Source organism: Megalops cyprinoides, chromosome 14, assembly GCF_013368585.1.
Source record: "Megalops cyprinoides isolate fMegCyp1 chromosome 14, fMegCyp1.pri, whole genome shotgun sequence".
Classification (NCBI taxonomy): Eukaryota; Metazoa; Chordata; class Actinopteri; order Elopiformes; family Megalopidae; genus Megalops; species Megalops cyprinoides.
In genome coordinates, this window is record NC_050596.1 from 25,159,732 (window position 1) to 25,185,968 (window position 26,237).

The 26,237-nt window shown below is 49.2% G+C and overlaps 1 protein-coding gene across 1 annotated transcript in view; it reads left to right on the forward strand.

Annotated features, from left to right (window-relative positions):
* The window catches only part of plekhm3 (pleckstrin homology domain containing, family M, member 3), a 42,125-nt gene continuing 15,888 nt past the window's right edge, over positions 1–26,237 (forward strand). The window contains exons 1-5 of the mRNA XM_036545143.1: positions 1–38; positions 3,205–4,159; positions 10,545–11,507; positions 22,610–22,755; positions 23,361–23,554. Coding sequence (XP_036401036.1) covers positions 3,727–4,159; positions 10,545–11,507; positions 22,610–22,755; positions 23,361–23,554 — 1,736 coding nt within the window. The 5' untranslated portion in view covers positions 1–38; positions 3,205–3,726. The remainder of the gene's footprint in view (positions 39–3,204; positions 4,160–10,544; positions 11,508–22,609; positions 22,756–23,360; positions 23,555–26,237) is intronic.

The window sequence follows — 26,237 nt, forward strand, 5'->3', positions numbered from 1 at the left end:
TGACGGAACAGAAACTGACAGATTGTAAACAGAATCAGGTGAGTCACGGTTTATAAAATTGTGATTTAAACGAATGTTTTTTCTCTATAATACGGACTCATTTAGTATAACTGAAGAAAAATTAAGAAAGTACGCCATATTCAATCCGTACAAATGATATTGTTTAAAAATAGCAATTAGCCAGCTAGCTAATGAAACAATTCATGGTGGTGGAGGTAGTTATGCTAGCTGGAGTATCGTCTTGCTAGGTAGCTAACTAGCTAGCCTTCCGGTAATCTCGTTCGTTATAGGTAATTAATTGGTGGGGTAGTAATTAACCTAGCCGTTTTATTTATATGTTTGTGAATACTCATAGCATTAAAATGATCTTTATAGATGGCTGCTGGGTTTGTGGAGATAGGGTTTTCTTTGTCGCACAGAATGTTTGAATTCTTAAATGCTCCTACCCAGCTTGATAGACCAGTCAGTTTGCTAGCAACCTGAGTGCTAGCTAGATAGCTAACTCAGCAGTGTATTTATGTACCGAAATAAATTAGACATTTCTGAGGCGGGTTATCCGTCTGTTTTTATGTTACAGTTTTAGAAAATATATCACTGGCTAGCAATCAAACGTTTTATGGCACACTAACTACCTAGCAGCGCTGGTGACACATAGCTAGCTAACTGTCTGTCTAGGTAATGTTAGCCAACTTCAGCAGCAATTCATTGCTGGCTCAGTTATTTTGCCGTTGTGAAAGCTAACGTATAGTCTTGTGGGCGCGATGCACGTCATATTTTTTGGCAGCATGAAGAGATAACGTGGTTTGGCCTCCAATCTGTATGGTAGCCAGTCTAGCTTGCTAATGTCTTAATAAATGGCCAGCACTGGAAAAAATCCAAAATGATATTTTCTTCAGTATTATTAAGATCGACTAAGTTCGATCGAGGTCGTTGTTCCATGATGTGGTCTCATTAGGTATCTACCTATAAAGCTGATTGTCCATTTTACTTTCAGTGTAATCGACACTTTATGCAGTTTAATTTTCTTCGTCGATGTCCCCTTATTTAAAGCAAAATACGATTTAAAGATAATGCATAGGTACTTATTTAGTTGAAGGCTTTTACATCAAATGAGTAATCTTTCCGATTGAAGCGTAGTTATCTGACTACTAGATGTCAATCTGAAATATCATTCAGGTTTCGTTGTTAACCCGGGACACAGCTCTGCTTTTTTAGTTTAAGTTTCATCAACTCAACCTGGATGCCCATAATGTAAATCAAATGCTATATAGATGTAAGATACTACAGTAGTCAAAAGCGCCAGGGACTAACAGTGGGTGTCTAAAGTGGAGACACGATATATTGATTAAATGCTATATGAGTGAAGTCAATATGACCTGCTATAAGATGCTGATCTGTCCTGACCTCCCTTGCAGTAAGAATCATACTCATTGTTGTCAAATTGTGACTGTCAGTCAGATAGCACAGAGCAGCTGTGTAAATTACAGGCTGACTTCTGTTGCACAGTGACTTCCTGCAGGTGAAGGTTTCTGCCTGCAGGAAGGGATCCATGCAGTCGGTGGTTTTTGGAGATTGACAGCCAAAATGGAGCTGACGTTCAGGCAGAGTGATCTGATTGATCTGAAGTGACAGCTTCCTGTTGTGGAGCTCCCCCCCCCTACACACAGAAGCACATAACTCAGAGGTTGGACTGGATGTTGTTGGATGCATCGGGGCTTGTGCTGTGCTGTAGGGTGGTTGCTGCTGCTACAGTGGAAGAGCTGGCTGGCTGTGCTGTTGATGTAGTGTCAGGAGGCGGGACATATGTACGCTGACTGAAGCAGCCCTGGGCCTTATACAGTAAGGAAGAGAATGCGCAAGAGAACAGGTTGCACACTTGCAGGCTGCCCTGAGTTAAGGCTTTTCCTGGAGACCCACCACAGAGTCCCTGCAGTGAAGTCTGAAAATAGAATGTTGATTTAATTTTTTTTTTTTTTGTAAATTGCTCCCAGGCCAGTCTGTGAAATGACATTGAGACGTGGTCTAATCATGTGTCATTGTGGGTATACCCTTGGGAGTTGTCAAGCCTGTGTCTTCCCTCTTCCCTCCAATCAACAGCTCTCTAAGAGCTCTCGGCAGCTGGCAGGGGAGAGGAGATTTATAACGGCAAGTAATAGTTTCAGATTGCGTTGTGTTTCCTAAATGGCTTTGTAAAGGCTACAGCAGTTCTGCAGTGTGTGTGGAGAGATTAATGAGTCAAATGCTGTATCTGGAGGGCTGGAGTCACACCCCAGCTCTCTCCAGGGGTTTGTGTCACAGTGAATTCCTGTGCAGGGCTCATATCAGCATGGAGAACCTGACTCCCCCCCCTGTTTAGAAGTGCTGACTGTTTGCTGTCCTAGGATTGGCTGGTGGTGATGTAATGGCGTCTAAATTATTCATGGCTTAAAGAAAGTGAGAGACCCTGAGCCATAGTGCAGGGGAGGAATGTCTATGCCCTGTCACTGAGAGGAGAAGAAGGCAGGAGGGATGAGGAGACGGAGGCGGCATCCCTCAGAACCAGGAGCAGCTCGGTTACGCAGCTGGGAACCACGCCCCGGTCTGTCTGCGCGTATGCAGATGTCGATGCAGCCCGGCTAGCTGTAGGTCCTCCTGTACCAGGTCTCCTCGGGGTTTTAAGGATCGCAGCAGGAGAGCTTCTCTTTTCCATGGACCTGGGTGATGCCGGATGCAAACCTGTTCGACGGAGGCCACAGCTTTTAGAGATGTGCATATGGTGGAGACGTGGGGGGGGGGGGGGGGGGGGGGGGGGCAAAGGGCATCCTCACTCCGCTAGGTAGAGAGATTAATTGCATGGCCTGTAGTGTGGCAGGTGGATTTGTGTGTGCGGTGGTGTATCTGAATGAGGATGCGTTCATGTAGTGTAGGAGTGGAATGACATTTTTGGCAGCGTTCTCAGTGAGTTACCTGTTGATGTGAAAATGAAGTCTGATGTACTCGTGCTGTGACTGAAGTGTGATTAATGTTCTGTTGGAAAGATTCTTTGACATTTGTTAACTGATGTGAAACTCTGAGCTGTCTGGGGCAATTTTTAGTTCTGTAAGTATACTTGAATCTCATTTGATACTTCAGCCTGCTGTCACAAAATGATGCTGAGTACTGGAAGGTGATTCATCTTGACTTGCCTCTTATACTTTTCTCTCTTTGATGTGTTGTGCACAACAGATCTCCCTGTGGTGACATGACCTGACTCCAGCCGGGAGCACTGTCCTGGTTGCCCTGTGCCTCCTTTGTGGACCCCCTCTTCTGAGAGCTGTGGGCCAACCCTCTGTTCCCCAGAGATACCAGGAGGAACATGGGAGTTGGCACGTTGGGAATTATGGGAGAGCAGGGCGGTATTTGAATTTAATGGCATGCAAGGGCCCAGCACGAGCCAGTTCCTCAAACCCTAACGCTATTGCTTACACACTGAAACATTTCTCATTAGCCCATTGGCAGAATTGGTAAACCAGAGTCTCTTGATAGAGGGATTGTTTGGCTTGGAAAGAGACCCGGCCTTCTAGGAACAGCAGACGACGGCTGAATCCCTCTTGGACGCGGGTGGCAGATGCTCCGTCTGCCTGGACCTGAGGCATTTGGATCCTCTCCTGCCCAGACTCTCAGACACAAAAAAAAACCCGCCCTCTTAGGCTGAGCCATTTGCTGCATCCTTTGTCGTCCCACCCGCACGCCGCCCTGGCGCTGGAGATGATGGAGGGGCTGGAGGTGGAGGACATCAGCCCCGCCCTGGAGGTGACGGAGGACTTCCTGCACTGCCTGGAGGGCGTCCCGCCGGAGAAGCTGCAGGATGTGTCTGCCGTGGGCCGGCTGAGCTCCAGCGGGGTGTGGGGGCTGCTGGCCGCCGAGCAGCTGGAAGTGTCCCCCAGGAGCGTGGCCTGGGCCGACCAGCCGTCCTCGTTCGGCTTCTTCGGCAGCCGGCAGGGCAAGCGGAGCCGGGCGCGCTCCACCAACGACCTGGCCGCCCACGCCAAGGAGGGTGGCTCCTCCAACGCCGCCTTCAAGCGCGGGCACAACCGCTCCCGCTCCGACGCCAACTACAGGTCCTACACCGACAACGGGGTGCCGGCCGTGGACAAAAACGCGCTGAAGAACATGGCGGCCCTCAACGACAAGAGAGAAGGTAGGGAGAGCGGGAGCAGCACCCCCAGGCCCTCGCTTATGCTGGCAATCTCCTAGCTTGCACATAACATTGCTGTGACAGTTCAGTTCAATATAATAATGCACCTAGAATGTTACAGAAATGTTTCAAGGACATTGTGTGTATGGTGCATTCTTCTTAATGTTTTCACCCTTCTCAGTGCTTTATAACAATGACTGGAGGACTGAGCCATAGAAACATTGCAATCCCTCACTCGCTAGCATTTTTACACTATAGGACAAAAAGCTGACCAAAATAGTCGCAGCTGTTGAACACTGCCTTTTCAGTTTTTTTCTCGTTTTCCTTTTTCAAAGTAGGACTTAAAGTGCACCTATACCTTTTCCCTGAAAAAAATTGCAGAGAGTTGATTTACATCATGATTCTGACTGAGCCCATCTCTCATAGCATCCCTCAGGTGGGGTTCTCCAGTTGAATTCTGTTGGCAATACAAATTAACAAAAGACGTGAAGAACACAAACCAAGGTGGTTACAGACAAATAAAGTCATTGAAGGAATTCCATCCCTGTAGAAAAATGCATTTTGTCAGGCAGCTAAACCTTTAGTTTTTCTATAGCAAAGGTAGTCCTTCTACTGATTTATTGTCAGGATTAAAAAGGTCCTGTAGGCCATTAGATTCACGTGCATGTGGAATAGCGCAAGCAAGCCGGATTTCTCGATTCTCCATAAACACTTGGAAAGCAACACTATGTAAATAAGAAGCCTGCATATTGTGCAAACGCCTCATCGATAATTCGACTAAAAACGAAAGTGCGAGTGTCCTTCAGCGTACTGCTTTTTCGTAGAGTGCGAGACTGTGACTGCTAACAGTGTAGTTTATCACAGGCAGCTGTGTGCTACGCCATTGAGTAGCATGTTCCAGCTGGCGTGAGTTTCCATCCTGCCCCATTCAAATTCTCATGTGGAATTCAAGCGTGCAGCATTCCTGAGTATTTGAAGTACACCTGCATGTAAATGTGGTGGCTTTTTTTTTTTTTAAATCATGTTATGATTTCATCTGTAGAAGCGCTGCAGATTTAATACAGACCCGTGTGACTCCATTTTCTGCGCTCCCCCCAGTCTTATTTTTAAAAGCCGTTGGAAAGTGGACAAGTTAGTTTCTCAGCATTGTTGTCCTTTCAAGAGGGCGATGAAGTAGTGAGGAAGTTGCAATAAGCAATGGAAATGACCTAGCTTCATCATTAGTTCCACTTCCCTACTCTGTTTGTTTTTCCTCTTTATTGTCTCAGACTTCAGTCTTTATTTTGGTGGTGTTGAATGTGTAAGCGAAGGGAATAAAATGGGTTATAACTGTATTCGCCCTTCTCAGGAATGTGTGATGTATTATAATGTACATTCTGTAACCCTCTGTGCACCAGCCATCAAGCTTATGTCAGTTACACAAATTGAGAAGTGGCCAGGACTGCACCGGTTTTCGATTTGCCAGCAGTTTTTAATAGCTTGTGAAATTAGGAACCAAGCTTCAGTGACTGATACTCCTGCCAAGGTCTGAAGGTACTTTCCAAGATCAGTGTTTGCACCCCATGGTAACTGACCTTGTGCCTTTTTGCGGAAGCAGTAGATACTGGTCCAGGATCAGTGCATAGAGGCACAATTTTTTTTTTGGCCTACACAGGTTTATCCCCCAAATTTGGCCTTATCTACTGGGGAGAAACACGAAAGGAAAGGAATATGAGAAATAAAGAGACGAGCTGGACTAGATAAACCTCTCTGTTTGCTGGCAGTGAAGGGGACTAACCAAGGAGAGCGGGAGGGAGAGGTCATCCAATATTACAGGCTCTCTCTGAGCAGCTGAACCCTCGCAGTGCGGCACCCTCAGGGACAGGGGCATTTGTGTTTGTCTCTGTGAGTCTGTTTACATGACAGAAAACTGGCAGACAGAGATCCTCCTCTGCAAAATAGGTTTACAATACCACTTGTAATTCATGGATAAATCCCAATCAGCTAATAGAATGAGCTATAATTATCCCTGATATTATAGGGATTACCATATATTTGAAAAGCATTGTTTGGCTGTAGGGAGGGTAGGGAGAGTATTCAGGAGGGAGCAATGGCAGGGCCTGTGAATGATTGGATAACCTACTGTTCCAGTAATCCAATCCTTCGAGGTGATTTCTTTTGCTTGTCATTTTATGTTTCCAAAGCTATTGTGGAAATATTCATATAGTATAGAGGAGAAGGTGGTCTGGCAGAGAATTGGGACATTTACTGAACAGGATAAGAGAGAGCTATTGTTATCAAAAGAGATTTGATCAGTTTAATCTGTCACATAAGACAGATCAGTGATGTTGGGCCTGGGGTGACAGTGTAGCATAGTGGTAAGGAGGAGGGCTTGTAACTGAAAGGTTGCTGGTTCGATTCCCTGCTGGGGCACTGCTGTTGGGCAAGGTGTTTAACCCAGATTTGCCTCAGTAAAGATCGTGCGGTATGAATGGGTAACATGGAAAACTTGTAACCTATGTAAGTCACTCTGGATAAGAGCATCTGCCAAATGAAAGAAATGTAATGTCACTGCTGCAGCTTTCTTGTGTATGCAGATGATCTTTCCCCAACGTTCTGCCTAGTTTCTGCATCATCTTCCCAAGACAACATTGTTTCAGAAACAGATTATTACTGAAACAGGCTGAACTGAGTAAACGGCTCCAAAGTGCCTCTCAGGTGGTGCGAGTACGGCTGTCTGTTTCCTTCTCTGTCAGGCCCTGTCACCGCACGTCTCTCCCGTGAGCATCGGTGACAGACAGCCGAGAAAAGGGGCAGCCAATCGGCATCCTCTACCAGGCCGCAACACTCTGCTGTGACACAATCTGGTAGCACATGGGGGTGGTGTGTCCCCAGTGATATTTCAAGAGTTAGGCTCAATTCAGAGCCTAATGCAGGTAAATTAGTGGATGACGTGCAGTGGAAAGGGTAGGTAGTGCTCACCAGGTGTGCAGATTTGAACTATGTCCCTTTTATTTTTATAGAAAGTAGAGCCAGAGATTGGGTGCAGGTCGGTTGCTTGTACTCCAGAAAGGCGAGTGCAGGGTGTCTCGCATTGTACGCATTGTATCCTTCTTAATAAGGTCAGATCGACTGGCATCGAACCACCCAACGCTTTGGTCTTGGCTGGAGCGCACGGTAATGTGTGGAAAACTGGTGAATGAACGCAGTGTATAGGAACAGTCTCTCTGAAAGCAAAATAGTGTCACGGTGATTGATTGGTTGTTGCCCTGCTATGCGCGATTATGATTGCTTCCAGAAGGAGTGGAGTCACTGTATCTGGCTTTTAAGGGCATGCCAGTGACAGTGCGAGTGTTTATTTCTTTTCCCCGTAGAATCACTCCAAAATTACAGAGTAGGCATTGGGTCACCGGCGTATATGGCCTCAACCTTATAGCACCATGAGTAAAAATTGTTTTTTGATTACACCTCTTTTAAATGGCTTGATATTTCTGGGCTTGACAGGGTTGACAGCACAGTAATTTAGCAGAATGTCGGTTTTGATTGCAGGGTTCGTTTTGTGTATTTGGATGGCCCGTTTTTTTTTTTTTTTTTTTATCTCTGACTGTGACATCATCACCACAGTGTTGATGTAATCACATGAAGCTCTGTAATTGTGATCTGCATTCCGTGCACAGCAACTGGAATGTGACTCTCGAGGGGCGTACACATTTACATATTAATACATTCTGAAATAATTCTACAGCACTTATCTGGGCCGACACTGAAAGTGGTGCATGGATTGGCAGCTGTTTTTAGGAGTGAAGATTGATGGTTATGCTTGGAATTAAACTTCTTCACATGCATGGTAAAAAGGAGGGATGATCACGTGGCGCAGGTCATGTGATCAAGCCCCCGTGCCCATGATAACGGGTGACTCGCGTGCCGTGGTCTGCGTGCGCTTGCCGCTTCGCCCTCACGTTGTGATCTTTTCAGTGTTTGGCATTTACTGTGACTCACTGAAAATTACCGACAGCGCGCGTGTCACACAGACATGGCCAATCAATCATCATCTGTGCTTCTGCGTAATAAAGCCTTAGAACTCATACTTGGTTAACTGAATAAAGAACGTTCAAACGGTGTATCTGTGATGCGGTGTCAGTGCTGTCATGTGGCGGGGGCCGTTGAGAGAGAGCGTTACGCACCAGCTGTGCAGCAGGTTCTGGTTTGATGGAGGAGCCTGGCCAGCCAGCGTGGCTGCGCTAATTGAGTCATGTCAGAGCGCCGTTCTTCCTCTGTAGCATGAAATTAACAGTGACCTGCCCTGTCGCCGCGCATTTAGACAGGCCTTTGAAGCCCAGCGGACAAAAAAAGTCAGGAGGGGGCTCCCACGTCCCCGCGCCCAGCACCCGTCCCGGCAGCCGCTCCGGGCCCGGGGTCGCCCCCCCCCCCCCCCGACAGCCGACACAAATTAGCCCAGCCCCAGCTTCCCCCCCGGCTTATCGGCATCGGGGGGAAATTGAGTTGGCCTCCGATCCCATTACATGTCGCGGGTGCGAAAGGTGAACTGCGTGCTGGAACACTGCAGATAAGGCTAAAGAAAGCAGCGCTGGTTCCGGCGTTTTCCGCTTAAATACCACACCGCTGCGCTAACAGGCGGGGGGGGGGGTCTGTGGAAGTGGAAAGCTGGTGAAACGTGAGGAGAAGAATAAAAGAAATGAAAGAGATGGGCTGAGAAGGAGAGGTGGCAAAAGCCAGATGATGCCACGTTGGGTATCCTTGATGAAAATTGGTAACAAAGTACAATTTTCTTGAAATACGGTGGCACTGCACAGGGTCCTTACATTGCTGATTTTGTTGGTACTCGGTATGTCTGACCAGGCACTTGCCCTGGGTTTTATAGTCTTTAATGAACCATGTGATTGGGCTCTCAGTCAGTTTTGGGAAGAGCAACAATTTTTTTGCTCTGTGAATCACAGAAAGCTCTGACTGAATTATGTTTTTATGAATTATGAATTTTTATGAATTATGAATTATGTTTTTCTTAGGTGTCACAAACGGTAATGAAATGTTACAATTATGTTGCTTTTGCCTTAAGACTCGGCCATTTCCTCACCAGCACCTTGATTGAGGACGGCTTCCATTGTAATGTCAGATGTATATAGATTTCTTTCTTTTCTTCTGTTTACTGTTTTCTTGAGTTCGAATGGTGGAGGTTCTCTTATTAATATCCTTTGTAGATTTGGAGGCAGTGCTGGAAAGTCAAAGCTGAGGTTCATAACTTCTTAGAGGGTACAAAATTTTGGGGCAAAAATGGCCTATTACAGACATCTCTCAATTTATGTGAGCAAAAAAAAAATCTCACAGCGGTCTGCATGCAGGGGTGATGCAGGGGTGCTCTAAATATTGAATCTTTGATCTGTAATTATTCATGCGGTGGACGCAGACAGATGTGCACTGTAAAGGAAAGCTTTGTAGGAAGGAATGGCCGCTTAAGCGAGCAGTGGTGGTGAGCCAGCTGAAGTTGCCTCCGGCGCGCATGCATGCACCTGCAGACATGTACCCAGGCAGACTCCTACTGTACCGTTTGTGAGGCGCTCATTTTTTTCCAAAAGAATTCAACAGTAGTCAGCGGTATGACAGATAAAATAGTGGCTAAATGATATTCATTTTTGTCAGACTGTGCACCTTTATTTCCCTGTAGGTGAATCATTTTAAGGTCACAAAAGGCAAGCGAGCAAAAGAAAACCTGGTAGCTACGTGCAATAATACAGTGATCACAGGCCTTTATTTCAGCTGCGGCGGTGCTCCTTTTTAATGAGTTAGCAGCAGCTAGCGATGTCATCGCAGGGACACAAACACGGCCATTGTCTGCGGTGTCAGTGGCCACATGGGCTGATAGGCTGGTGATGTTGGCAGTCGCATTGGTTGATCGGCTGGTGATGTCAGCGGTCACATGGTGCTGTTAGGCTGGTGATGTCAGTGGCTGTGTTCTACCCAGACACGCAACAAAGATGGAGCAGCCAAGCCTTCCTTTCTTTCTGACACGGAGCAGGCGCACAGTCAAACGGGTCTTTGAGGCACTGTGCTTTTCAGTGAGGAGATGGTCAGCCTTGGGCCTGTATGATGGTGTGTAGTGTGTGTGTGTGGAGGAGCATACAATCTTAGGGTCCTGTGTTTCAGCAGCACTGGGTCATTAAATTGTCACCCCAGTGCAATATATTGTGCCCTTACGTAATATGTAATATCCCTGTATATCTGTGTATTGCCGTGTATTGATTTGTTCCTGTATTATTGCATTGAAATATTGCCTTGTATTTGTACTGAAGTGTGAAGCAGTCTTTCTGTGTAAGCGTATTGATGTTTTGTTGTGTGACTGTGTGTAGGTTGTGCTGTGTAAGTGATGCGCTGTCCCCGGCTGTGTTTGCAGTGGATAAGGTGAGCAGCCCCAGCCTGGTGAAGCAGGGGGAGATGGAGCAGCGGGAGGGCACGTCCGGCCGCTGGACGTCCTGCCACGTGGAGCTGACCCCCTGTGAGCTGCGGCTCTACAGCCTGGACAGCAGCGGGAACCGGCAGCTGTGCACGGCCTACTCGCTGTCGCACTGCCACGGCGTGGGCGCGCCCCTCCCCCAGGACCCCCGCGTGCTGCAGGCCCTCTTCTTCAGCAGCACCCGCCTGCAGCTGCGCGCCCCCTGCCAGTGGGAGGCGCTGGACTGGCGCCGCAGCCTGTGGGAGCGCGTGCTGGCGGCCCGGCCCGCCCAGCGGAAGGGGGAGGAGCCGGCGCAGCAACTTCCCGCCGCGCAGGCCCCCGTCTCCGCCTCGGTGTCGGCCCCCCGCCCCCTGACCCGGCCCACCGCCCTGCCCCTCTTCACCCAGCGCTGCCGGGACCTGCTGAAGGCCGGCCTCCTCTACCAGCTGACCGACCTCAACAACTGGCGGGCGTTCACCTTCGTGCTGAGCGCCACCCGCCTGCAGGCCTTCCCCACCGAGGGGCGGGGCCCCGTCTCCGAGCCCGTGCTGCGCTACCCGCTGTCGGGCTGCCTGGCGGTGCAGCGGGACGGCGGGGCGGAGGGCGGAGGCGGGGGGACCGCCCGCTTCCAGGTGGTCTTCCCCAACGAGGTGCTCCGCCTGCGGGCGGAGACTGAGCGCGAGGCCCAGGACTGGGTGGAGGCCCTGCGCACGGCCGCGGCGGCCCAGCGGCCACAGGAGGGCGACGCCGCCCCCGCCCCCACCCCCGCCCCGGCCGTGGTGCTGCGGAGCAAGCCCAGCCGGGAGCGCCGGCAGAGGGACGCCCAGCGCAGCAAGCGGCAGTCCGTCACCACCAGCTTCCTGGGCATCCTCACCCGCCTGGCCGTGGAGAAGGGCCTGACCGCTCAGAGCTTCCGCTGTGCAGGTCAGAACCCCCCCCCCCCCCCCCCACAGACTGTTTGCAGCAATTCAGGTATCCACACTTTCATGACGTTACAGCAATGCAGCACTACATACATGCAGCTCCACACCCTCCCGCAACACCCTTTCCTACTCCACATACACTCACATGCTTCACGGTCACACACTTAGTCATACTCTCAGATTCTACTGTTACATGTACTGTATCATCGGCACTTTGTCTCTAAATACAGGGTCTAAGCAATTATGCCTGACCCAGACTAAAACTGAACATTACTTACTCAAACCAACACGCTGACGCGCAAACACATGTATTTGGCCCCAAAGCAATATATATCCCCTATTGGCTAACCTTGGTAGTCAGAGAGGTTCATCTGCCTGCAGTAATATGACCTTCAGGTTGCAGAGTTCATGCTTGCGTGCCCTCTCTCACAGTGACTTGTCCTGCACCGTAGCGTTCAGCGTGGATTTTGGGACCGATCTTCATTAAATCCGCTGGACTCAGCGTTGCCCACCGCCGCCGATAATCCAATTCAGAGCCGCAGAGGCATGGAATTTTACAGCCCTGGCTGGGTGGAACTCAGATATTGGCAGAAAGCGAAACGCTGTTCATTAATCACGTTACTGATGTCTTTCTCCCCCAGCGTTTACCCAATTACTCCAGAATTAATCCGCGTTTAATACCTTGGCCTTGAGAGCCGTGCCCGAGTTGGACAATGGTGCGTTAATGATAGCCGGGGGTTCGGTGTGCTCCGCGAGACGGATGACTTTTTGACACGAAACGCGGGGAGGCTTAGCGGATTATCATTGAGAAGCGGGTAAATACGAGCAGTCTGCAGCTCGGCGCAGTGAGAAAACTCAAGGCCCGGATCTGCCAGTCCCCCCATCACGACGGATAGGTGCCTGTTTGCCTCATGCTGTTCAGCGCTGACCTACATGGAGCAGGTCGCGTATTTGTCAGTTCTGTGCAAGGCCTCACTCACCTCCTCAGATAGCGGGGTGTTAATCATTCTCAGAGCCGTATGATGACCTGCATGCGTTGATAAGTGACACACTTCTGTTGCAATGTGTGCTGATATGATGTGGGAGGGAAGGATCACACAAGCAAAAAATAAAAATAAAATATCAGGGTTGACTACCCAGTCCTGTGGTGTGTGTTTCAGGCAGGGCTCTGTGTGTGTGTGTGTGTGTGTGTGTGTGTGTGTGTGTGTGTGTGTGTGTGTGTGATAAAAGGCAGGCATCATTGCATTTTTCCCACATTCATATGGTATGGAGAGAAGATTCTAGGTAGACTTTCACTGAGTTCTTTTGACATAAGTTGTTGGCACTTTGACCACTCTGAGTCAGGCTTTGTATCCTATTGAGACAGCGGGATATTTTGTGGAATAATCTACATAAAGTATGTCACCTAAAGGTGTAACGGCTGTGTTCCATTGTCCGTAAGCCCAGTGCCCCAAATCTTTTTCCACTCAGCCCTTCTTGTGTTGAGGGAAAAAGCCATTTCCCTTCTTTAAAAAGACCTCAGCTCATTGACAGGATTGTAGGGCAGTTACATATTCAGAAACTGGCGTGAAGCACTCAAGATGCAGACGCTGTCCTGTTGCAACACACAGTGACCTTCTGAAAAATGATGCTGTAAAAACTCCACTCTACTGATAATGAGGCCCATTGTGTGACTTTGGGTTCAAGGGGTATGACCTATATGCAGTATTGTCAGTGTCAGTGTCATGTTGCTGCTGTTGGAGTGGCTTCTCTTATCCTCAGTGGCATTTAGGGCAGAGGGATGAAGCATTGGTCGGGGCAGACTTGAGACAGGGTGGAATATAAGTAATAATTTATAAGTAACTATAAAAAAGTATAAGTAATAATTTTGGCTGTAACACCACCATTCTTTAGTGTGTATTTAATACTGATTAGTCTTATAGAAGTCCAGCTTTACAAAACAGTATTAAGTAAAATATAATTGAGGCAGTGCTCAATTAAGATGCCCTAGATAAAGGCTTTGGTTAAGAAATCAAGTCCTGCAAACATGTCGTTACATAACTGCTGCTCCGCAAATTCGGTCTGTAATTTAACGTGACCACATCGCCTCCCCCAGTGCGTGTGGATTGAGTGCAACAATATGGCATTACCCAGGGTCCCTTGTAAAGATGGCTGGCCTTTGGTCTGCTCTGTGTTGTGGTTAACATCAAAGGCAGCGGGGCGGCGGCTGGGGATCAGGGTGTCTGGGGTGTTCGCAGGTAGTCTGGGCCGGGAGAGGGAAGATGGGGTAGCGTGGCGCTCTCGCTGAGTCCCCCAGCACCATCCAGGCACTGACACTGACCAGCACTGATGTGCCAAAATGCATGTGCATCTGCTACCGTCTGTACAATCAAACAAACTGAATGAAGAGAAGTCGCGCGAACAAAACTTAGAAAAAGTAATGTTTTGCCTGTCCATCGTTACTCATTTCTTGAAAGTGTCCGCTGAGATGAAATTCACTTTTATTAGCTTACCTCTTTTCTTTGTGGAAGTTTTGCTTCTTGGTTTTAAAGTTTCATTTGGCCCGCCAAACCCCTGCAAGCCCCCTGGGTTAATAACGTAATCAGACTTTCTCCTAACATCCGCAGGCAAGTGTGAAATATTCAGTCTCATGAAGGAAATGAATGAGCGGCCCTTCTCAATTGTAACAACTAGCCTATTATTGCGGGGGGGATTTCAAAGCCTTGCAGAACAAGGCGACCAGGCACCTGATGATAATTGGCCAGTAAAAAGCGAAAAAAAAAACCCTTTTTGTTATCAAAAGCTCCCCGGACGCTGCGGCTACAGCGGGGCCTAATTGTTTGATTCGGGGGTGTTGCTTTGCTATTAATTGAGACGTATCGACCCGGATGGCGACAGTGCGGAACAGCTGGATATGGCGGTCCTGTCTGCAGCTCTGCACTTCCTTTTTCTCTGTCAGTCCCCCTCTTTTTCTCTCTCAGTCGTTCCTTGTTTGTCCTGCCTCACACAACTCCTTGCACTTTTCCCCTCCTCTCTCTCACACTCTATATTCTCTGTCTTACACGCGAACCATGTTATTTCTCACTCTCTCCGGCTCTCTCCAACTCTTTCTCCCCACTTTCACACAGACCTCTACAGCCCTCTCCTGCCTCCCCCCCCTTCTGTCCCCTCTTTGGTAACTTGCCAGTTTCCTTTGACTGCTTTTCCTTGTCAGTCACTTAGCCTTGGAGGGGGAGTCAGGGGCCAGGCCGTTGTAACACAGTTTAATCGCTTTTCCCTAAACAAATATCCGTGGCCTCGGAGGAGCTGTCAGAGGGATTAGTGGAGAGAGGAGCTGGAGGACAGGAGTGAGAGAATGAGAGAGAGAGGGGGGAAGCTGCCATTGTGGAGTAGGTGCGGGGGACAATGGTCGGGGGTGTTTAGAGGGTGGGGCTGTTACCGTGGCGTTTCCCTCTGTGTCCGAGGGCTTTGATTGAGCACCCCCCCTCCCCCCCAGCACCCCCTGGCCCCAATTTGTCAGCCCCCACAAAGGGTTGGATTTTTCCCCCCCTGTGTGGTACGCATTGGGGGGGCGCCCTCTCTACATCGGCACCCTATTCACCGCAGCCTCGCCGCTCCTAATTACTGGACTTCAGCAACTTAATGGCTGGGGAATTTGCAAGGAGAGGAAACCACAATGTCAAAAAAATGCAACACAACAAAAAAAGAATACTTTTCCTCTCCTCCCCTTGTCAAACCCGCCCCTCCCCCCACGCTCTATATAAAATGGGTTGGAAGACTCAACTGACTGACAGTTTTCAAGCATTTCCCAAAGAGGTGGGTGGTTTCTCTGAAGGGGCAATACCAAGCTCCATCATTAAATAGAGATTTTTCTAAAACTTTAATGGTATCTTAAATTTATCACTTGTTATAATAGGTGCGACATTTCTCACAGATGAGACCTGGTTTCTTCTCAGATAAAAAAGTAGGTTGACAGCTCTACTTTATGTGCAAGCCCTGTTGATTTTGCCATGTGTAAGTATGGAGCGAGAACACCATGGGGACTATGCAAGACTTGGGCATTGTTCCTGAATTAGTCTAAATGAGTGATAGTGATACGGGCCAGGCTCCTGAATGTTAGAGGGACAGTGGTGTTCTGGGTCCTGTGAAGCTGACGGCCGAATGCACCACTTTTCCACAGAGGCATCCCTTACTGCACCATTGCATGTATACACCCCTGTCTTTATTCATCAAGGTACAGCCCAGAACTTCATATCCACACCCTTCATGCCAAAGAAGGCTGAAAGTGCCTAAACCCAAACCTCAGACCCTAAATGTGTCAGATCTGTTCAGCATTGGTGGTGTTTGAGGTGTTTTCCGCCTATACTATGGCATGTCCCTAGTGCATCATTTTGGTCTGTAAAGATGGCCTTCTTTGGAAACAAATAGCTGTTTTGTCTTGCTGCAGGCCTACTCCTCTGTGACATTTCAGAAATTTCCTCACTGTCATTTTTTGAAAAATATGCATTTTTTTTTCTTTAAAATTGTATTGAAGTGTGTTGATTCTTGAGACCCCTCTGGGAAAGGTACTCATTTTGAAATCTGAGAAGTGTGTTCCTGGTTTCACTGAGGGCTGAGAAGTAGGGAGCTGTATGTAAAATGGCCAAAAGCACTTTTCCACCTCCGCTCCCACAGAACCGAGCTCCGCAAGCACAGTCTTGTCATTTGCACTCCTCTCTGTCCTCCGATGGCCTTTCGCTGGCTTTTCTTCCTGGGGGGTAAATGGCCTGGCTCCTCCTACAGTAGGGCGGGAGCAATGCATCTGTCAATCATAAGCCACGGAGGTTCAAAATCACAAACTGAATGTTTAGCCCTGTTTGTTTTTTTTTTTCTTCATATTTTTGGACCTGGATTCAGTTTCGCGTGAACAAGCTGATTCCAGCCGATTGAACTGCATGGAGCCCAAAGGCAAGGTGCGGGTGCTCCACTACAAAGGTATACATAAGTGTTTACATATATAGCCCTCCGGCCCCCCGCCCACCTGAATTATTGTTCCGGCTGACATCAAAAACATACTGAACGCCGTTTAATGAGCGATATTTATTCAGCTAATTAAGTAGGTGAATAACAGGGGCTTCACAAGAAGGCCGTCGGTGGTGACCGTTTCATGCACGAGTGTCCTTCCTCGTGCACGCCGGACGCGTCTCCCCCCTTTTCCTAAGACACATCCCATAGTTTGCTTGACCTCTGCGGTTCAAAGTGTTTCTCATTCAGGGAGGTACAAAGGAGCCTGTTCGGGGTGTATGTGGAGGGATGGGGGGGACGCAGAGATACCAGATCAATAGGGTTCCGACTGAACCCGGGACAATGCTGGAGCTGGCGTCGGGGTTGGGGGAAGAAGGGGATTTTGGGTAACGTTGGGGATGTTGGGGCGGCGTCCACATCAAAGGTGTCCCCCCTCCCACCCCACCTTCCTGGCGGCACGTACATCTTCATTAGGGTGCCCGTCGGCCTGAATGAGGCACATCAAAGCCAGCCTCTTGTCTCTTCCCCCCCCTTATGAAGTTTCTCCCTCTTTGAGGCGCTCTGTGTAAATAAACGGGCGGTTGAAAGTGTCTCGGAGCGGTGGGGGGGGGGGCATCTTGAGGACATAACTGCGTGCTGTTCATCCGCTGACCCGCCCATTGTGCCGGGGAAAACCGGGGACCGTGTCTTTACCCGGAGCATGCTCGGCTCTGACACCAGAGCCCTATTGTACAGTAGGCTACTCCAGTGGGCCCGTACTTCTCTTTAATTAATTGCGGCGATCGGGAGCCAACAGAAGGGGCCCCGGTCTGAAAGAGAGGTCGGGCCTGCGCAGGTACGTCTGAAGTCCCGGGCCCAGGTTTGAGCCGTTTGCCGTTCCCACACTCTCTGCTCGCCCGTTGCTGCGTTCTCTCGCGCTGTGTCACATGCTCTCGAGACGCTCCCAGCCCCCCTGTGCTCCTGCTCCTTCTTCATGCCTGAAAGAAGCAGCCGGCTTTGAGCTGGCATGCGGCGGCCTTTTCTTTGCAGCACCGGCGCATTACCAGGTGTGCCTCGGGTTTGTTTGATGTCGCGAGACAATGTAATCCTTCAATCTCAGCTGGGCTGGGGGGGGGGGGGGGGGGGGAGTTGACAATGACAGCACACTGGTTAGGCTTTGAAGAGGAAGCGCACACATCAGGCAGAAGAGTTTCCGTGTGCCTAGAGGATGGTCTGTGTTTTGAAGTTGTAGTATTTTCAGGATCTTCACTATACACTACAGTTTGGCTTTCCTATAAAAAATGACAAGCAATTTGGAATTTGAAAATGATTTTAAGTATTCTGGAAAAAAGCCAGAAATATTTAAATCCATGGAAAGTGTTCAAGTGGACGTATCAAGCAGGCACAAAGTCTGGCAAAGTCAGACTCTGGTTAATAAATGTTTAGTATGTATCGATTTCTCTTACACTACACACTCTAGGGTGCTTTTAAGTATTTGTTGTTATTGACAGAGTGTGCATTTGTGGCTGTGTGTGTCCATGTGCATGTTTTTGTTGTATGTGTGTGTGTGTGCGTGCATGCGTGTGTGTGTACCAGTCTTTTGTTGTATGTGTGCGTGTGTGTGAGTGTGTGTGTATGTGATCATGTGTGAGCGAGCGAGTGAGCGAGTGAGTGAGCGAGCGAGTGAGTGAGTGAGCGAGTGAGCGAGTGAGCGTGTGAGCGAGTGAGCGAGTGAGTGAGCGAGCGTGTGTGGTGTGTGTGTGTATGTGATGGTGTGTGTGTGTATGCGTGCGTGCGTGCGTGTGTGTGTGCGTGTGTGTGTGAGGGTGTTCTTTACTGGCAGCGTCAGTGCTGGCCGCTGTGCGCGGAGGCCGTGGTTTCCCGGTGGCCAGCTCCTTCCCAGAAGTGACACAAGCGTGGCCGCTGACCACACTCCCGCCTCCGGGTCCCCGTGGCTCTGTACGCAGCAGGCGGGGGGGTGGGGATGGGGGCTGGGCGGGGCGGAGCGGGTGAAGCGTCACTGCTACGGCTCTGTCCTGCTGCCGGGCAGCTCCACTCCAGCCACATCCACTCCATTCAAGAGTCAAGTCAAGAGTCAAGAGTGCTTTTATTGTCAGCCCATACATATACAAGTATACAGTAAGGTCGAGATAACGTTTCCCTGGGACTCATGGTGCTACATTCAGACAGTGAAAGACAACATAAGGTGCACCTCATGCTCCTCTCCGCTAAGCTTCAATAATGACCATCCATTTGGAACATCATTAATACCACCAACCCAGTGTTGTGAATGATTTAATTTTTAAGTATGAATGGACTCTGTCCATATGCCTTTTTTTTCAGAAAATCAAACTCCAAATAGAAATGTGTAAAATAATTACAGTTATAAGAGAAAGTATTGGTCATTATTTCAAGAAAACAAACTGAGGGGCCCTTTGAAGAAGGCCCAGTGACTGCGAGCCCTGCTGGAAATAGCCTCTCCAGCAAGTGGATGGGAACCGGGCAGGGTCTGTTATTTTTGGAGGCCGGGCGGGCGTGCGGCTTGCGGGGAGCTCGTGCGCTGATTACAGGGCGATCCCGATACCCGACACCTGACCGCACGGCAGCCCGCGGGGCTTCATCATCAGCCGGGGGAGGGGGGAGGGCCGGGGAGGGGGCCGATGGGAGACACGACCGCAGGCTATTTATAGCCTGGATCCTTGCCTCTTCCCAAAACCCCCAAGCTTACATTGGCACCTGCCAGCATCACACTCTGGCTTTTAACCTCAGCACACCCCTACTCTTTTCAGAGTCACGGCCGAACGCGCATAGAGACACACAACACAGTGCAGTAGTTGTGCATAACTAGTAGTTGTACATTTTTACAGCCTGCACTCGTGTACATTTTCACTCAACTCATCTTGCAGCAGCTGTTCACATGCACCTCATTCATTCCCTCCTTATTCCATGTATGTGACCTGCACTGCTGTTGTTTGTTGTATCACTGCTGCTGGGTGGTATTTGCTGTTGTCACCTTGACGTTGTATGAAAGTCACATTCCTTGCATGTGTAAAAGCATACTTGACCAATAAAGCCTGATTCTGATTCTGATTCTGAGAGAGGGAGAGAGAGAGACAGGAGATGTGTTTCTCTCCTCCATCTGTGAAGAAAAAGAAGATCTCGCCCTAGTGTATGGAAGCGTTGGCACTGTTTTTGCTGTGCGTGTTTCAGAGGCGTGACGCTAGCGCCGAAGCACAAGTGCAACAGCCATCTTTGCATCTGAGATGTGAGACCTGAGCCCATGAGCGGGAGCTGATCTGAGGTCCGGGGCCGTGTGATTAGCATGGATTCAGGCTACTTGAGACCTGCTGAAATGGATGATGTATTTCATCGCCCAGTATGTGTGTGCGATAGTTTCCAAGACAACATCCTGTGGTTCCTTCCCTCTCGCCGTCCCTCCCTCGTTCTCTCTCTCTCTCTCAGCGTCTCTCCACCTCTCCACCTCTATCTCCCCATCTCTCCCTGTGCTGTCTCTGCTTGTCTGGTCCCCCCCTCTCCCCCTTTCTTTTGTGTAGAGCGGCTCTGTGAAGAGACCTTCAGGGAACATGAAAGAGCTCCCCGCCAACTGCCGATGTGCCCCACCGCGGACTCGCATCTTCTGGGCCCCTGCCGCCTCTCCGCTAACCCTGTTTTTCTTCCGTTCCTTTCTTCCCCCCCTTCTTTTGTCCCTGGCTAAGCAGGGCCCGTGCGTGCACCGCTGTCGGGCCTCCAGGAGGTGACAGTCCCCCGGTGCTCCGCTCCGAGCGCCTGTGATGTGTGAGGGGTAACAGGCAGGTTTACATGCTCGGCTCCGCTCTGCTGTGCTGATACCTTACATTTTTACATTACATTACTGGCATTTAGCAGATGCTCTTATCCAGAGCGACTTACATCAATTGCAGTTTTTTTTTTTACAATGTTATGCATTTATACAGCTGGATATTTATTGAGGCAACTGTGGGTTAAGTACCTTGCCCAAAGATACAGCAGCAGTGCCTCAGTGGGGATTTGAACCAGCAACCTTTAAGTTACAAGTTCTGTTCCTTAACCACTATGCTGCCCATGTGGCTATCATGCCTTATACAGTCTTAGAATGTGTGAAGGTCAGAAGTGTGTCCCTGAGACACACCTTGACCCTAACCAGGGCACTACACCCTGTCAGCATCAGGGCTGACCTGGTATCCAGGGATGCCAGGAAACCTTTGGTGACTATGGACCTGTGTTTGAAGTTACACACCTATCACCTCAGCCTCTCGGATTTGTTGGAGCGGTGCATTCGTAATGTATTTTCATGGAGTGTAGTTGGTCACACCTTATGTCTTTCCGTGTTCACCTGTAATTCACCGCATTTGCATTTGCGTCCCACACATTTTAATTTAACAGCTGTGCATGAATCGGTTACCCGATTTCCTGTAAAAATCTGCTGTTAGTTGGATCACACGTTTCCCTCTGTTTGGCTCCCCACCCCTCTCTGAAAATGGCCTGAACATAGGCTTACACACCGGCTCCCTCATCAGTGGCTTATTTTGATCGTGTGGTTTCTCCCGGCGCAGTCCTCTGTCTGATAGCAATCGAGCCTCAGCCTTTGGACACAGTGTTTGCAGGTTGTTTTTGTCGTCCCTATCGACCTCTGATCTCTGATCTCTCCCTCTCTGTTTTGCTCCCGTCCTCTTTGTGTGTCTGTGTCTCTGTGGAGCTAGGAGGCACCGCGCTCTGTTTGGGAAGAGCCTTGCATGTCTGTATCCGTCCTCTCCCGCTGTCCCGTGAGCACTGCGCCCTTTTCCTCAATGGCATTCCTAGCCGGCCCCCTCCCAGATCTCCCCGATAGGGAACACCTGTCCCCCCGCGGTCACCTGTTTGGGTTACTCTCGCTGTGCCCCGCCTCTGGTGAACCCTGAGTGTTTGGAGAAAAACGGGGATAATACCCCTGAGATAGACAAAGCAGCCTGTTTTCATGGGATATCTTAGGAGGAACTTCACAGAGCAAAGACTCAGGCTCTCTCTTTGTGCTTATTAGACACAGTTTTGTATGGCAGTCCTTTGTGTTGGGGCTGCAGCAGGAACTACAGAGGATCTCCCCTGATCTCCCAGTGAGATTTGATTGCATGTGAGAAGGTTAATGGTATACGCACACAAAGACCATCTCGACGCATCTCCTCCTTTACTGAAGAGTTTTACAGTTCAGCTCGAAATGGTGGGAGATCACCCCAAGGAGAGCACCGAAGCCTGCGCTATATTAACAGGACATTAATGGTACTGCGGCGACCCCCTCGCTCTCGTATAATCATTAGCCCTAAAGTGTCTCTGAACAGCTCTTCGTTGAGGCGCTATCAGTGCATGCGGGCATTGCCATTTGGCCCTCTTATCGCCTGTTTGAAAGTTTGCAACATCTAAACCACAATGTCACTGAGGGTTTTACCCCTCAGCAGCAGTCTGTAGGTGTGCTGGTCACATTTACCACAGGTAAACAACCGCTTTGGTATCTACAGTAATGATGGTAATTGTGGTAATGTCAGTTTCTGAGTTCTAGGAGTCGCATACTTGATTGGGTCAGAGCTTAGCCCTTTTTATATGCAGGTGTTATGGGTTCAACTCCCACGTGCCCATGGGACGTACACCCTTGCCAGAAATTCTTTTCTCCATGAGCTCTGGTCCCAGTTTATTTGTATTCAGTTTTTGACAACTGTGTTAATACTCAATTGTTGCTGTAGGATCTCTTTCAAATGAACTCCTTTCACTATATCTGCTTTTCCTTTTAATGTGGTCATCTTTAACTTACACTTTTTATGAATTTAAATACATGCTATTTCTTCAGGAAGACACACCAGTAGGTATCACATTAACTGTTTGCTGTTGATCAAGAATTTTGCACCCAGGGTCTGTGTGAAAACAAGGGGTTGGCAACCACTCTGAAGTATGAAACCGCTAATATGACCGTTAAAAGGACCTTTATTCGATATTTGTTGGTGCTTTATTCTTGATGGCTCACTTATGATGGTTTTTTATTATTCAACAGCAGGGAAGTGTCTGTGTGCTGTATCTTCTGGTGGAGTCCCATGTCCGGTCTGAATGAGCTTCGGTTTGTGAGGTGCCTCTCCCCTGTGTGCCCTCTCTCCCCCGCAGGCTGCCAGAGGCCGGTGGGGCTCTCTCGGGGGAAGGCCAAAGTGTGCCACTACAGCGGCTGGTACTATTGCCACAGCTGCCACGAGGACGACCTCTTCCTCATCCCCGCCCGGCTGCTGCACAACTGGGACACCACCCGGCACAAGGTGGGAGGGGCCGCAGGGGAGCGTCCGCGCACCCCCACCCCGGCTCACGCTCAGGCAGACCCCGGCTCACGCGCACCCCCACCCCGGCTCACGCTCAGGCAGACCCCGGCTCACGCGCACCCCCACCCCGGCTCACGCTCAGGCAGACCCCGGCTCACGCGCACCCCCACCCCGGCTCACGCTTAGGCAGACCCCGGCTCACGCGCACCCCCACCCCGGCTCACGCTCAGGCAGACCCCGGCTCACGCGCACCCCCACCCCGGCTCACGCTCAGGCAGACCCCGGCTCACGCGCACCCCCACCCCGGCTCACGCTCACGTTTGGGCCTGTCAGTGTCAGAGGGTCTGCCTCCTGTGGATAATTGCATCAAACCTTTTTTATTCTCATCTACGTGTTTATTCTGAACTGAAGAATGAAGTCACGTTACAGAAAAAGGAGACACATTTATTCATCTTTTTTTTGAAAAAAATCTCTGTTTAGAATAAACGATGCTTAAGAAAATTATTAGCATCCTCTTCATATTTTAAGTTAAATAATATTCAGATTGGAAAATGAAAAGGGTGGTGGGGTGATTTGTGTTTGTGTGTGCTGCCTCCCGGCCGCAGGTGTCGAAGCAGGCCAAGGAGTTCCTGGAGTTTGTGTACGAGGAGCCGCTGCTGGACGTGCAGCAGCTGAACCCCAGCCTGTACGAGCACTGCGAGGCGCTGGCCGCCGTGCTGCGCCTCCGTCAGCGACTGCAGTCCCTCAGGGCCTACCTGTTCAGCTGCCGCGCCGCCGTGGCCGACGACCTGCGCCGCAGGTGAGGAGGGGGATGCGAGGCCTTACGTTACACGCAGGGTTACGTTACGTTACATTACATTATGTTTCTGCCATTTAGCAGACGGTCTTATCCAGAACGACTTACATAGGTTACAGTTTTTACATATTATCCATTTATACAGCTGGGTATTTAATGAGGCAGCTCTGGGTTAAGTACCTTGCCCAAGGGTACAACAGCAGTGCTCCAGTGGGGAGTCAAACCGGCAAGAGGAGGAGACGGGGACGGAGGGGCCAATCAAACGAGGAGGATCCGAGGAGGCTGAAGGGAGACGGGGAAGGATGTTAGAGGGGAAAGGATGGAGTGATGAAATAAGGGAAGAGTTTGGCTCTAGATCTGTCCTTGGCTCCTCTGCCTCTCCAGCTTCACATCCTAATGGTTTCTTAGATGCCAGGGTGTTTACTGGAATACCCTGGTGTCACAGCATTTGGCAGGAAGCTGATGAGGTCTGTGTGACAAATTTAACCAATGCTTTAGTGGTGCGTAACCTCTGTTCTTACACATTTCTAGTATTTTCCAATCATTTCCTGTTTAAAGCATTAGGAAATTGCATCATTATTGATTAATTGTTGTGTCGTAGAGTAGTGAGGTGGATTTCCTGAAAACCTCTTTAACATCACTGTGGTAAACATAACAAGATAAGCATTGCTATATGTCACTCCCATTGATGTGACAAACATACAGACATACACACACACAACCACACTTACAGACAGACTACCAGTGGCTGCCAAATAGTACAGTTATCTGAAATTATTACATTACATTAGGTCATGTAGCAGATGCTCTTACCCAGCGTGACTTATATAGGTTATACTTTTTTTTACAATGTTATCCATTTATACAGCTGGATATTTACTGAGGCAGTTGTGGGCTAAGTACCTTGCTCAAGGGTACAACAGCAGTGCCCCAGCGGGGAATCAAACTGGCAACCTTTCGGTCACGAGTCCTGCTCCTTAGCCACCATGCTATACTGCCACCGCAAAATAAGTTATGTGATGATTCAGCTCCTTTCTTCGGGACAGTGCTGATCGCCCCCTCTGCAGACGGCAGCCCCTCCACCCTTAGTGCTGTGGCCAGGTGGCATGGGAATCGAGCGGCCTCTTTTTGTCTGTGAATGTGGCCTAGGGGCCAAGTGGTTTTGTGCCCCCTTCCCCTTGACCCTCCCTTGTAGTGGGAGAGAGATCACAAAGGATATATACACAGGGGCACTGTGACCCATGACCCTCAACACACGTCCTCCTCTCACACTTGGATTGGAATCAGCCCAAATGTGTTGGGATATCCCATGATGCTGTATTCCCCAGGCTGAGTGGTAATGTTTGTGGATATCCCATAATTCCGCAGGTCCAGGCTGAGTGTAGTGTGTAGGGGTATCCCATAATGCTGCACTGCCCAGGCTGAGTGGTAATGTGTAGGGATATCCCATAATGCTGCAGGCCCAGGCTGAGTGGTAATGTGTAGCAACTCTGTTTACACAAAGGGGCCCTGCTGAAAGGCCCGTCTCTGTGATGAAACACTGTCCGCTCCCACAAGGGTCACTACCGCTTGCAGAAGCAATCCCGCTTTTCTCCTTTCTAATGTCTCCGTCCCATTCTGCAGTATAATACTTTTCTGCCCACGCTGCTGTAGGTGGCGGTGGATAGGTACTAGGAAAAAAAAATCAATAAGCCTGATGTGTGTTGTTTTACTGGAACAGAAGCGATGGCTCTATCCATGACTTGCAGGGCCAGTCTTGTAAGTTGCGTCACGCCTGGACATGCCTGTGGCATGAGGCAGCCTGGTGTACAAATAAGCCTCTGTGGACAGGACCCCAATCCATCTCTTTAATGCTGAGTGCCAAGCGGAGAGGAAAAGGATGCCATTTATAAAGTCTTTGATATGACCTGGCTGGAGAGTGAAGCCACAACCTCCGCCCACAAGACCGCTAAACCAGGCAGAGCACAGTAAACATGGCCAAACGTCCCCCTCTCTTTCATCTCGGACGTTATGGGCTCGCACTGTTTTTTCCATAAGCCCCGTTACTGCACAAATCGTCAGAATGGCTAAGCACTGTTTTGAGGGCCTGGAACCGCTCTTGCAGACGGCTCATTTTGACATACGATCATCCTCTTTTATCCACATGTGTTACGACTTTTCACTTGTTTTCATTAGTGTGGCTTTTTTCTGGAAGGCTACAAAAACCCACAAAACTGTTATTTCCTAGAATATAACCACAAGGACTGAATCTGAGCTTCCTGAATCTTTTGTACCCTGTCACAGGTATTCCAGTGTTGTGCATGCACCTAACAACATATCTGTATGCAAATGGGTGCGTGTTAAATTTGCTTAAGGGAGATCTTACTCCAAAACATTGCAGATCAAAATGTGAAAATATGCAGTTGATAGCGCAATAATGAATACATAGAGCATTGAATGCTGAGTGTATCGCATGTTTCAGTTTTTTTTTTTCCACAAAAAGATAGAAGTAGTCTAGCACCTGGTCATTTTTATGGAATAATTATTTTAAATGGTAAAGGGGCTGAAATACGCTGAACCAAAGGTTTGCTTGAGTCGTATCTCTCCAGCCTTGAACCCACAGGAGGCTGTCATTCAGCTGAATTGATTGTAGGTGGAAAGAAAAGCTTCCAATAAATCCAAGCACAAAGGTAAGAATATTGACCAT